General features: G+C 48.7%; 1 protein-coding gene across 1 annotated transcript in view; it reads left to right on the top strand.

The window, feature by feature from the left end:
* The window catches only part of LOC134467115 (dedicator of cytokinesis protein 1-like), a 551,248-nt gene that overhangs the window by 140,818 nt on the left and 397,484 nt on the right, over window positions 1-12,946 (top strand). The window contains exons 22-23 of the mRNA XM_063221037.1: window positions 2,684-2,812; window positions 11,942-12,050. Coding sequence (XP_063077107.1) covers window positions 2,684-2,812; window positions 11,942-12,050 — 238 coding nt within the window. The remainder of the gene's footprint in view (window positions 1-2,683; window positions 2,813-11,941; window positions 12,051-12,946) is intronic.

The raw sequence follows: 12,946 nt of genomic DNA, 5'->3' as shown, positions 1-12,946 counted from the left end.
TCGCCTTCACCGTTCGTACATTACATTGATGCAACCAAAGCCCTGCAACACTATTCAATTCAGTCAGTCGTCCCCTTGCTGCCGGTTTAAATGCACCACAGAACCAAATGCCATCAATACCGGGGAAGGACGTGACTATTTTCGAAACGAGTAGCCATGGTTAAAACTTAACAGGGAGCTCATCAACAGACTCGCTCCTGTTCTGCAATGCTAGGCAGGACCGGGTGCAAGTGTATTTTTTAGCTTTTTCGGGGACACAGCAGACAATACTGAGCATAAATGAAGCTGTCAACAACATCCCAAGCTCAATAAGCTCAGATATTTCATTAAATAACTTCCAGTTTCCCTATTTCACAAAGACTTGATTCATAATCCCTCACGCTTTGTTTTAAACTATGTAGTAAGCCCAACGCAGCTTCTCAGAGAATGTCGTCAACTAGTCGGCTAGTCGTGGGGGTAGCAGCAGCATACTTTACGAAGCTACACATTTGCTTGCTGTCTCAACATTGCAAGCCCTCAAATTTCATTAAATAACAGACAGTTACCCATTATGCAAAGACTTCGGTCATAAAACCTTAGACTTTGCAATAGCAAATATACAAACTGTACCTACCCCAAACGTGAATCCTTCACCAGCCAACACATATCCTTCGTCAAATCCGACATGGTTATCCGTTTAATCCACCGATTTTGTGAGGGAAATTTGCGGCAATGGAGTTAATAAAATCCCACAGGTTAGAGATGAGCGGAGTAATATGTTTGCTGTGTCTTTTTCAAAGCAGGCAGGGCCACCGTGTCATTGGTCAGGGCAGATCATACATCTGCCCTGATAGCGTCCATAAAGTCGCGCTTATGTTATGATATTATGCTAAGTAGGCTACAGTGCTAATTTTGTAGAATGGGATCGGGGCGAGGGGGCCGGGCTTAGCTGAGGCGCTGAGAAATCTGCCCAGGCCAGTGGCCATAGACCCTAACGTTAAACAGCCACACTAGGTGTAAACTAGACAAAATATAAAACAAAACAAAGACAAAAATAAAACCCGATTCCACTCGCAAAGATCGTCACAAACTACAACATTGATGTAATACGATTCCCAGTGTGATTGAGGTTGCAATACATATTTTATCTACAATTTCTGAATGGATCTACTTTTCTCAGAGGAAGAGTCTTTGGGGGGGCACTGCCCATCTGCCCTTAATGAACCGGCCGCGCCTGCTCAGGCAGTAGGCAGCGAGAGTATCCACTCAGGCAGTAGGCAGCGAGAGTATCCACTCAGGCAGTAGGCAGCGAGAGTATCCACTCAGCTCGGTTCAGCCAGCCGAAAAAAACAAGTGCTGGTTTTCGAGCTGTGCCGTGCAGTAGTCAAGTCAAGTAGGTTTTTATTGTCAATTTCTTTACATGCACTGGTCATACAAAGAATTTGAAATTACATTTCTTGCTTTCCCATACAGACATAGACTAATCTAGGTAAGGACATAGACAGTATAGACATAGACAGTACTTATACATGGACTTAAGACAGTATGGACATAGACAGTGCTCATACAGACATTTAAAATGCAAGACTGGACAACAGAAGACTTGTAGAGGACATACATTAAGAGGTTTTCCTAAAAAGTCCTTTATAGCGTTTTGACATAGTAATAGTAGCATTTTGAAGAAAATAAATATTAAAAAGGTCTGTCAAGTACACCAGCAGCTGTGTGTGTGTGTGTGTGTGTGTGTGTGTGTGTGTGTGTGTGTGTGTGTGTGTGTGTGTGTGTGTGTGTGTGTGTGTGTGTGTGTGTGTGTGAGTGTGTGTGTGTGTGTGTGTGTGTGTGTGTGTGTGTGTGTGTGTGTGTGTGTGTGTTTTGTGTCAGTGTGAGTGTGTGTGTGTGTGTGTGTGTGTGTGTGTGTGTGTGTCATTGTGTCAGTGTGTCAGTGTCTGTGTCATTGTGTCAGTGTGTGTGTGTGTGTGTGTGTTTTGTGTCAGTGTGTGTGTTTTGTGTCAGTGTGTGTATGTTTGGGTTTAGTGCAGAAAGTGCAGTGTGCTTGTGTGTGTGTGTGTACTTGGCTAATCGAAACTAAACGGTAGCTGAGTCATGCTGTGTTGAGCGGTACCGGGCCTCTAACACAGAAACACATCGACACACACTGACACGTACGTATCATTATGAACATAGGCGTTCCTATTCATTTGTTTATGGCCTGTTGGTTTACCAAATCACTGATGAACACAGGCGTTCCTATTCATTTGTTTATGGCCTGTTGGTTTACCAGATCACTATGAACACAGGCGTTCCTATTCATTTGTTTATGGCCTGTTGGTTTACCAGATCATTATGAACACAGGCGTTCCTATTCATTTGTTTATGTTTCCCGTTGATTTACCAGATCACTGATGTAGAAACAATATGGATTTATTGATGCATTGTCTTTGAGTGCATGCATGTCTGTGTGTTTGTAGGAAACTGACAAAAGAAAATAAAGAAAATGCTGCGCACTCTGCTTGAAGTAACATTTCGGATGTCTGGCTTCCAGACTTCATGTTTCGGCTGTCTGGCTGCCAGACTTCATGTTTGATTTTGTAGTTTTATTTTGGAGCAGAGTGTGCAGCATTTTCTTTGACATCGGACTGCACAAGAAAGCATCTCAGCACCTCAAAAAATGACTTTATTGTTTTTTTGTCTGTGTCTTTTGCAGGAAACTGACCAAGGTGCTGAAGAACTACGTGGACAACGCTGAGAAGTTGACGGATCAGCTGCTGAAGGCCATGAAGGCTCTGGAGTACATCTTCAAGTTCATCGTGCGCTCCAGAGTGCTGTTTAATCAGTGAGTTGCCCTTCACTCCTCTCTCCCAACTCTGAAAGCAGTTAAGAGTAGAGATGTACAGGATCCAAGATCCGGTTCCGGATCCGGCAGGATAATAGGGTTTTTCAGACTATCCGGATCCGGCAGGATCTTAAGCAGTGGATCCGGTATCCGGCAGTTACCTAAAAATCAGGATCTGGGGCATCTCTACTTTTTACGTAGTCTAGGCTTTTCAGTCAGTCTTTCACAACCCCAATCGCTGCATAGAGTGAAAGCCCTTTGGAAGCGGCCGTTGAAGGCAGTGTGGCAGTAAGCCAATGAGTCTTAAAAATAGTTTGCGCCAACGTAATAAAAAGGGCCCACGTGTGCGAGTAGGCTATGTGTTTCAACCCTTTCGTAGGATCCGGTATCCGGTTCCAGATCCGGCAGGATCTTAAGCAGTCGATCCGGTATCCGACAGGATCCTAAAAATCAGGATCCGGTGCATCTCTAGACAGCGATGTGTGTGTACGGCCCTTTAAAGCAGTTAAGAGGGTCCTGCCGTGGCTCAAACGGTAGGGCACTGCACTGTCATGCCGGGGACCCGGGTTCGAATCCCAGCCGGGGTCATTTCCTGATCCTCCCCCGTCCCTCTCTCCCTCTCGCTTCCTGTCACCATCTCAAAGTGTCCTGTCAAATAGAGGTATAATCTCCCCCAACAACCAAAACAAAACAACAAAGTGAAGGGATAGTGTGCAGTGGTGGATATACATATATTAATGGACAGCATTGCATTTATCCACAGAGATCAATTTGTTTTTTGTCCTTGCTTGAAGAGCATACACATGGTTTAAAAATGGCAAAAGCTTTTTTCCCCTGCCTTCAAAGGCCCCACCTTATGAATTTCAATCGGTACCCCTTGGATACACATGTGATGGAATAGCACTATTGATGATAATAATAATAATAATAATAATAATACCTTCCTTTTATATAGCGCCTTTAATAACACCCAAGGTCGCTTAACATAATATCAGTGTAATTGACCAATTGTTAAAGGCACTAAGGTCTGTTCCGTTCGTATCGTGTGGAGCACCTCACTCTCCATAATTCCTGCTTGTTTGGGGTTTGGGGTGGAGCTCTAGACTAGACCAGACATTAGATCCTTTCAGACAAATTGATGATTGTTATTTTGCTATTAATCATAATGCAAATTAGATACTGTAGACTCAACAAGTGCTCTTTGTAGAATTAGGGAGCATTTGTTGCCGGCATAATTGCATTTGCTTTTGTTCAAAAAGGCCAGGTGTGCTCAACTGATGAGCTTTTTTTTAATTAAAATGGCAGAAGCTTCTTTTCACCGCCTTCAAAGTCTCCCATCTTATGAATTCCAATCTGTCCCCCTCACCTACACACCGCACCCCCGCCTCCCTCCCACCCCTCAACTCTCCCACCGCACACTTCGGCCCCACCCCGTACTTCTCCTGCCCTCCCACCGCACAACCCCCCCCACCCACACACACACACACTTCTACCCCCTCCCACCCCGCACTTCTCCCCATGCCCCAGGCAGGCTAAACCCCTTCGGCTACCACTGCCCCTCTCACTCCCACCCCCTCACACCCCGCACTTCAAGTGAAGTAGGTTTTATTGTCAATTTCTTTACATGCACTGGTCATACAAAGAATTTGAAATTACATTTCTTGTTTTCCCATGCAGACATAGACTAATCTAGGTAAGGACATAGAAAGTATAGACATAGACAGTGCTTATACATGGACATAAGACAGTATGGACATAGACAGTGCTCATACAGACATTTAAAGTGCATGACTGGACAACAGAAGACTCCTCCCAATTCCCCCCCCCCCACCCCCCCCGGTCACCCCGCACTTCTCCTCATCCCCAAGGGAGGGCGACACTCCACTTCATTGGCAGTTTATTTCGGGTTGATGATGATGAGCCCTATTGGGTGATCTGGTCCATCTAATTGAAAAAGCTAGAGGCAATAGCAGCTGGCCCCCGAAGATTGATAGCCACAGGTTGCAACGACCTGTTGCATGGAGCTGGGATGAGAAGTGACCTGTAGCACGGGGCTACTCAGGGATGAGAAGTGACCTGTAGCATGGAGCTAGGCAGCGATGAGAAGTGACCTGTGGCATGGGGCTAGGCAGCGATGAGAAGTGACCTGTAGCATGGAGCTAGGCAGGGATGAGAAGTGACCTGTAGCATGGAGCTAGGCAGCGATGAGAAGTGACCTGTAGCATGGGGCTAGGCTGGTAGGAGAAGTGACCACATTCAATACATACACGTTGCACACAGGGCTCTAAATTAACACCAGCCAAAAATGTCAGTTTGGCTGGTAGAAAAGACCAACATACTAGCCACTTTGACCCATTAGTGAGAATGTGTTTGGCTTGTAAAATTGACATCTAACAGTCATTTTGGCTGGTGGTGGAAAAAGTTAATGTAGGGCCCTGGTGTTACAACAGACCACCCTGATCATCATCTGTGGTGCATTAGATGGTGCATTAGACTTGTTATTCAGTGTTTTCCCGTCGACAGGAAGGAATAGGACAGAGTGAGTGGAGTAGGCAGCTGATCTGCTCCGCTAGAGGAGATGGGGAAGGCTGTTAGGCTGTTAGCAGCTGATCTGCTCCAGCTAGAGGAGATGGGGAAGGCTGTTAGGCTGTTAGCAGCTGATCTGCTCCAGCTAGAGGAGATGGGGAAGGCTGTTAGCAGCTGATCTGCTCCGCTAGAGGAGATGGGGAAGGCTGTTAGGCTGTTAGCAGCTGATCTGCTCCGCTAGAGGAGATGGGGAAGGCTGTTAGGCTGTTAGGCTGTTAGGGCGGCTGCTGATGTATAGCCCCGAGGCCTAATTGGGCGTGAAGGATCTGATTGGTGGCGCGATGGGCAGAGGACAGGCTGACCTCCCTGGCTCATCTCACCCAGAACAGCAACAGCAGCAGCAGCAGCAGCCAAGGCCATGTTAAGATAGATGTGGGCCCCCCCGTAAAGCAAAATTCGTGACGAATTTTCTTAAGGCAGTATCATAATTATGAGCCAGGAATTGAGGATAACACATCTTCCAACTCCACTCAACACGACAGATGATTTTTTTCAATTTTGTATTGCATCTTATTGTAATTCTGTATTCTTTTTTTTTTTTTGACCAATCCGGCTCCCCTGGCATGTATGGCCAGTTATGGCTGCAGCCTAGGGCCCATATCTAGCATGTGGGGGCCCCTAGGCTGCAGCCATATCTAGCCTGTGGGGGCCCTAGGCTGCAGCCATATCTAGCATGTGGGGGCCCCTAGGCTGCAGCCATAACTAGCCTGTGGGGGCCCTAGGCTGCAGTCATAACTACCCTGTGGGGGCCCTAGGCTGCAGCCATATCTAGCATGTGGGGGCCCTAGGCTGCAGCCATAACTAGCCTGTGGTGGGGGCCCTAGGCTGCAGCCGTATCTAGCCTGTGGTGGGGGCCCTAGGCTGCAGCCATATCTAGCCTGTGGGGGCCCTAGGCTGCAGCCATATCTAGACTGTACGGGCCCTAGGCTGCAGCCATATCTAGCCTGTGGTGGGGCCCATAGGCTGCAGCCATATCTAGCAGGTGGGGGCCCTAGGCTGCAGTCATATCTAGCCTGTGGTGGGGGCCCTAGGCTGCAGCCATATCTAGCCTGTGGTGGGGGCCCTAGGCTGCAGCCATATCTAGCCTGTGGGGGCCCTAGGCTGCAGCCATATCTAGCCTGTGGTGGGGCCCCTAGGCTGCAGCCATATCTAGCCTGTGGGGGCCCTAGGCTGCAGCCATATCTAGCCTGTGGTGGGGGCCCTAGGCTGCAGCCATATCTAGCCTGTGGGGGGCCCACATATCTAGCCTGTGGTGGGGGCCCTAGGCTGCAGCCATATCTAGCCTGTGGTGGGGCCCCTAGGCTGCAGCCATATCTAGCCTGTGGGGGCCCCTAGGCTGCAGCCATATCTAGCCTGTGGTGGGGCCCCTAGGCTGCAGCTATATCTAGCCTGTGGTGGGGGCCCTAGGCTGCAGCCATATCTAGCCTGTGGTGGGGGCCCTAGGCTGCAGCCATATCTAGCCTGTGGGGGCCCTAGGCTGCAGCCATGTCTAGCCTGTGGGGGCCCCTAGGCTGCAGGCATATCTGTGGGGCCCTAGGCTGCAGCCATATCTGTGGGGGCCCTAGGCTGCAGCCATATCTAGCCTGTGTGGGCCCCTAGGCTGCAGCCATATCTAGCCTGTGGGGGCCCTAGGCTGCAGCCATATCTAGCCTGTGGGGGCCCTAGGCTGCAGCCATATCTAGCCTGTGGGGGCCCTAGGCTGCAGCCATATCTAGCCTGTGTGGTAAACCGGCCCTGGCTGCAGCTATATCTAGCCTGTGGGGGCCCTAGGCTGCAGCCATATCTAGCCTGTGGGGGCCCCTAGGCTGCAGCCATATCTAGCCTGTGGGGGCCCTAGGCTGCAGCCATATCTAGCCTGTGTGGTAAACCGGCCCTGGCTGCAGTGATATCTAGCCTGTGGGGGCCCCTAGGCTGCAGTCATATCTAGCCTGTGGGGGCCCCTAGGCTGCAGTCATATCTAGCCTGTGGGGGCCCTAGGCTGCAGCCATATCTAGCCTGTGTGGTAAACCGGCCCTGGCTGCAGCTATCCCCAATAGGAAGTGACATCAGCATGGCAGGTGGGGGACGGATGCGCAGCGCGGCCCCCCTCCTAATCTGCCTGGCACTAGTCTCACTGTCTATTTCATGCAGATATTTTATTGTGAGGTTTTCTCAGCGGTTGGCCAGAATACATACATGAACAGGAGACGTGGTCAGAGACGGGGGGACGGATGCACAACGCGGCCCCCCTCCTAATCTGCCTGGCACTAGTCTCACTGTCTATTTCTTTCACCTTAAGCCCGAGGGCAGGAGACGGGAACTGCAAGATAGGCTGTTGGAGTTGACTCTGATGAAGCCGGATGTTTGATTTGACTCTGACGAAATCGGATGGTTTTGTGTTTGAGTTGCTAACCAACAAAAACGTCATTGGTGAGCAAGCGTCCCACACTCTCTTGCAGCTATGATGAGGGACGGGTCGTCTTTAGCCCACGCTTGCCCATCAGCCTGGATGTACATATTGACTAGTGGGTCTGGACTGGCACTTAACACTTTGTTATAATACTTAATGATGAAGGACAGAATTCGACTCTGTCGGATGGACAGCAGAAAGTGAACAGGAGTTTGTTTATGGCTTTCCTCTGCTGTTTGTGGGCGGCTACTAGGCCCTCATGGGTGGGAAGTGGAGCATTGCTGTGGCAAGGAGGAGACTGGAGGAGAACGCACACGCACATGCACATGCACAAGCACACGCACACGCACACGCACACACACACACACACACACACACACACACACACACACACACACACACACACACACACACACACACACACACACACACACACACACACACACACACACACACACACACGTTATGTTGTGGCATGCAGGAGAGGAGAGCAGACATGTATTCATCTGGGGATGTGGGTTGGGAGGCCTGCTGGGACTGAACGTGTGTAGACATGGCGGTGTGTGTGTGTGTGTGTGTGTGTGTGTGTGTGTGTGTGTGTTTGTGTGTGTGTGTGTGTGTGTGTGTGTGTGTGTGTGTGTGTGTGTCTGTGTGTCTGTGTGTGTGAGTGTCTGTGTGTGTGTGTGTGTGTGTGTGTGTGTGTGTGTGTGTGTGTGTGAGAGAGAGTGTCTGTGTGTGTGTGTGCAAGTGTCTATGTCTGTGTGTGTCTGTGTCTGTATGTGTGTGTGTCTGTGTGTTTGTTTGTTTGTGTTTGGTGATCACACACACAGACTGGCGTGAACAACACACATTTGGAAACCCCTCTCCCACCTACTCCCCTGACAAATTATCCCCTCCCATGACCCTGGCTGTGAAATGCCGTAGACATTGCGTGAGTTGGGGCCAAGCAGAGAGCCTTCCATTCTAATGCTTCCCGCGCCGCCTGCACAAACGCACGCACGCACCACCGCAGGGCAAGATGAGCACGAGAGAGACGCCTGCTTGCACTTTGATCAACAGCCGCTTCCGATAAACCGCGGGCATGCAGCCGCACACTATGGGGGGGGGGGGCCTCCGACTGCTTGACACACATCATTAGTTTGCATCCATCGACCACCCGCCCCCACCCACCCCAAACACTACCTCATTTGCAGCCCCCACCCGCAGCCACCCCCAACAACTACCTCATTTGCTGCTAATACCCTGTTTGCAGAGATTTATGGATCATTGTGGAGGCGCATCATAGAGGCCATTTGCATTTGTTCTGAATTAAGATGCAGTGAAGGAAAGAGAAAGAGAAAGTAAAGGAAAGATAAAGGGAAAGTAAAGGAAAGAGAAAGAGAAAGAGAAAGGGCAGAGAAAGGGAAAGTAAAGACCGATGTTGGTGCTCGCACCGCACACCCATTTAGGCGGAAGACACAGTTCCCCCGAGATGCTCCGTAACAATGTTAGTGCTGTCATAGGACCAATGGGAACATTAAAAACAAAGGTCCAAGCCATTAGGATGATGGCAGATATTTTATTGAGGTTTTCTCAGCGGTTGGCCAGAATGCATACATAAACAGGAGACGCGCACAAAGGGCCATCCTTTGAAATCTGTGTGTTGCAATAACAAAGAGAGAATGAACAGGAAATTGTTGCATGAAAATAATCAAAAGAATTAAAGCCTAACTACTTCCAATATTGTGATTGGATTTCATTGTGATGAGTTTCTACCGTATACCCAAACTACTGTAAAGCTGGATGGTGTTTGTGTTTTAGTAGAGTAAGTTTATTGATCACGGGGGGTAATTTACGTGTCAAGTAGTTTACATAATGCTCACATGGACATTTCAGACACATATAGACATATATAGACATATATATAGACACATATATATATATATATATATATATATATATATATATATATATAGACATATATATATATATATATATATAGATATGTATATAGACATATATATATATATATAGACATATATATAGACACATATAGACAGTTCATAATTAGGGAGGGAAAATTAAAAATTACAGCTAAAAAAAAACAACTTAAAATTAAAAACTGGAACTAATTGTAAACAAAAGATGGGGATGAGACTGGCCTAGACCAAAGTGGGATATATTGTGAGTCACAAGCATGAATAAATGTTTCACTTTTTTTTGTTTTTTTTTCTCATTTCAATTTAATAAGTGTCTCCCTTCATTTGCTTCGTATCCCATTTTGCTAATTGTGCTTATGGCAGCTTTCAAAAGCGCAGAGCCTAATTTCACTTAATTGGTTGATGAACGGCAAACAAGTGTGTATTTTTATGATGACCATACTGAAACGAGCATATTTTTATGATGACCATACTAAAGCGAGCACAACTCTTTCTGCATTCTTGGCACATATATTTTTAATCATCCCCATCCCCCCTTCCCCGCTCTCTCATCCCCGTCCCCCTTCCCCGCCCCCCCATCCCCGCCCCCCCTTCCCCGCCCCCCCCCGCCCCCCCATCCCAGCCCCCCTTCCCCGCTCTCTTTCCCCTATACATGGGAGAGGATATTATGGAGCGGTTGCTTCTTTAGCAGTCGTCCTCCTCGTTACCTCTCTTAGTGACACGCTAGCGCTGCTGATCGCACCATAATAAGTTTGCAGCTCTGCTGTAACCCCAGGGCTGGACTGGCCGTCTGGCATAGCGGGCATTTCCCGGTGGCCCCCGCACCCTAGTGGGCCCCTGGCCGTCTGGCATAGCGGGCAATTCCCGGTGGGCCCTGCACCCTAGTGGGCCCCTGGCCATCTGGCATAGCGGGCATTTCCCGGTGGGCCCCGCACCCTAGTGGGCCCCTGGCCATCTGGCATAGCGGGCATTTCCCGGTGGCCCCCGCACCCTAGTGGGCCCCTATTTTCAGAAATAAAAAAAAAACATGATTATCATTTCTGTGCTGTTAATTATGAGGGGACACCCTAAAAGTATTATTATTTTTTTAAACAATTCTGAAAATAGGGGCCCACGATGGTGCGTGGACCACCATTGAGTCAGTTTTGCGCTGCTAGTTATGAGGGGGCCCCTTTAAGCCAAAGGTGCCCGGGCCCTATTTCTCCCCCAGTCCAGTGCAGCCCTGGCTGTGCCAAAAGGCAGGTGCCCGGACCCAATTTCTCCCTCATGAGGGGCCTCTTTAAGCCAAAGGTGCCCGGGCCCTATTTCTCCCCCAGCCCAGTTCAGTTGCGTTGTGCGAGAAGGCAGGTGTGCCTGGGCCCTGTTTCTCCCCCATGAGGGGCCCCTTTAAGCCAAAGGTGCCCGTGCCCCATTTCTCCCCCTGTGCAGCTCTGCTGTGCCAGAAGGCAGGTGTGGTGTGTGTGAAGGGTCATCTGCTGTTCATTGCCTGTTGTTTGTATGCTAATGAGACGCCAGGGCTGTTTTAGCATACGGAACACATTTGGGCCAGGGTTTGTGCCTGTGTGTGTGTGTGTGTGTGCAGCGCTGTGTTGGGTGTGTCTTACTGTGTGTATCTGTCTGTCCCTTGTTCTCTCTCTCTCTCTCTCTCTCTCTGTGCTTGTGCTAGTGTGTGCATGTGGGCACTACTGTATAGACCAAGGTGTGTGTGTGTGTGTGTGTGTGTGTGTGTGTGTGTGTGTGTGTGTGTCTGTGTAGTGGTCTGTTTGGCCATCTGGCAGTTGCTTGTGTGCATGTGTGTGTGCATGTGTGTGTGTGTGTTTGTGTTCTGTGCAAACAGTTGGGTTTCTTGCGTGCATGCGGTGCCTGTTCCGTGTGTGTTAGGTGATGCATGATCCTCTGCCTCCCTACTCACCACCTGCAGGCTCTAGGAGAACAAGGTGGAGTGTGTGTGTGTGTGTGTGTGTGTGTGTGTGTGTGTGTGTGTGTGTGTGTGTGTGTGTGTGTGTGTGTGTGTGTGTGTGTGTGTGTGTGTGTGTGTTAGTGTGTGTGTGTTAGTGTGTGTGTGTTAGTGTGTGTGTGTTAGTGTGTGTGTGTTAGTGTGTGTGTGTGTGTGTGTGTGTGTGTTATGATGCCTGTTCTTCTCTTTCCTCAGGTTGTATGAGAACAAGGGAGAGGCGGACTTCATGTTATGTATTTTATTTAACTATAGTGATATGTTCTTCCCTCTCTCCTCAGGCTGTATGAGAATAAGGGGGAGGCGGACTTCATGGAGTCCTTGAGGGATCTCTTCACCTCCTTTAACAACATGATGAACAGCAGTGCTGAGACCACCAGCATGGTCAAGGTGAGCACGCACGCACGCACGCACGCACGCACACACACACACACACACACACGATCAGCAGCGCAGAGGCCACTAGCATGGTCAAGGTACACGCACACGCACACGCGCGCACACACACACACACACACACACACACACACACGATCAGCAGTGCTGAGACCACCAGCATGGTCAAGGTACACGCACACGCACACGCGCGCACACACACACACACACACACACACACACACACACACACACACACACACACACACACACACACACACACACGCAGCACACACACACACGCACACACACGATCAGCAGCGCTGAGACCACCAGCATGGTCAAGGTGATGATAAGGGTCGGGGGTCAAGGTGATGATAAGGGTCAGGGGCCACCACACTGACATGCACCACCTAACTACACAAGTCTAACAGGCAGAGTCGATTGTTTTATCGCCAGTAAAAGTGTTAATTTCGTACACACATGGTTTCCGAAGCCTATAAATTATGTTGATTTATTATTCTTGATGATTAGCTTCTTTCCACACTATCTAGATATACCGCCGGCGCTTTGGGCCTGGAAAAATAACATTTATCCTGTTTTCTTATGTTCTCTGCCTTCCATGTCTTAATAACATTGTGCTAAGAGCTGCGCTGGGAACATATGTATGGCCAGCTTCTCCACTCTCTTTCTACTAATTTTAAGTATTAGGTTTGAAGTCAGCATTACTCGTTTTAGCTAGGGCTGGGACATTAACTAGTTAATTTTGATTAATTAATTACACGATTAGATAAATTAATTAACTCGATTAAAACAATTAATCGCAGTATAATGTAGCTACATAGTTCTGGATTAGACCAGTGGAGGGCAGTATTATGCCTGATGGTGAACAGCCTGCTGAAATTGATAAG

This window comes from Engraulis encrasicolus, chromosome 17 (assembly GCF_034702125.1).
Source record: "Engraulis encrasicolus isolate BLACKSEA-1 chromosome 17, IST_EnEncr_1.0, whole genome shotgun sequence".
Classification (NCBI taxonomy): Eukaryota; Metazoa; Chordata; class Actinopteri; order Clupeiformes; family Engraulidae; genus Engraulis; species Engraulis encrasicolus.
The sequence above is the reverse complement of the archived record's forward strand: the minus strand, read 5'-3'. Positions and strand labels throughout refer to the sequence as shown.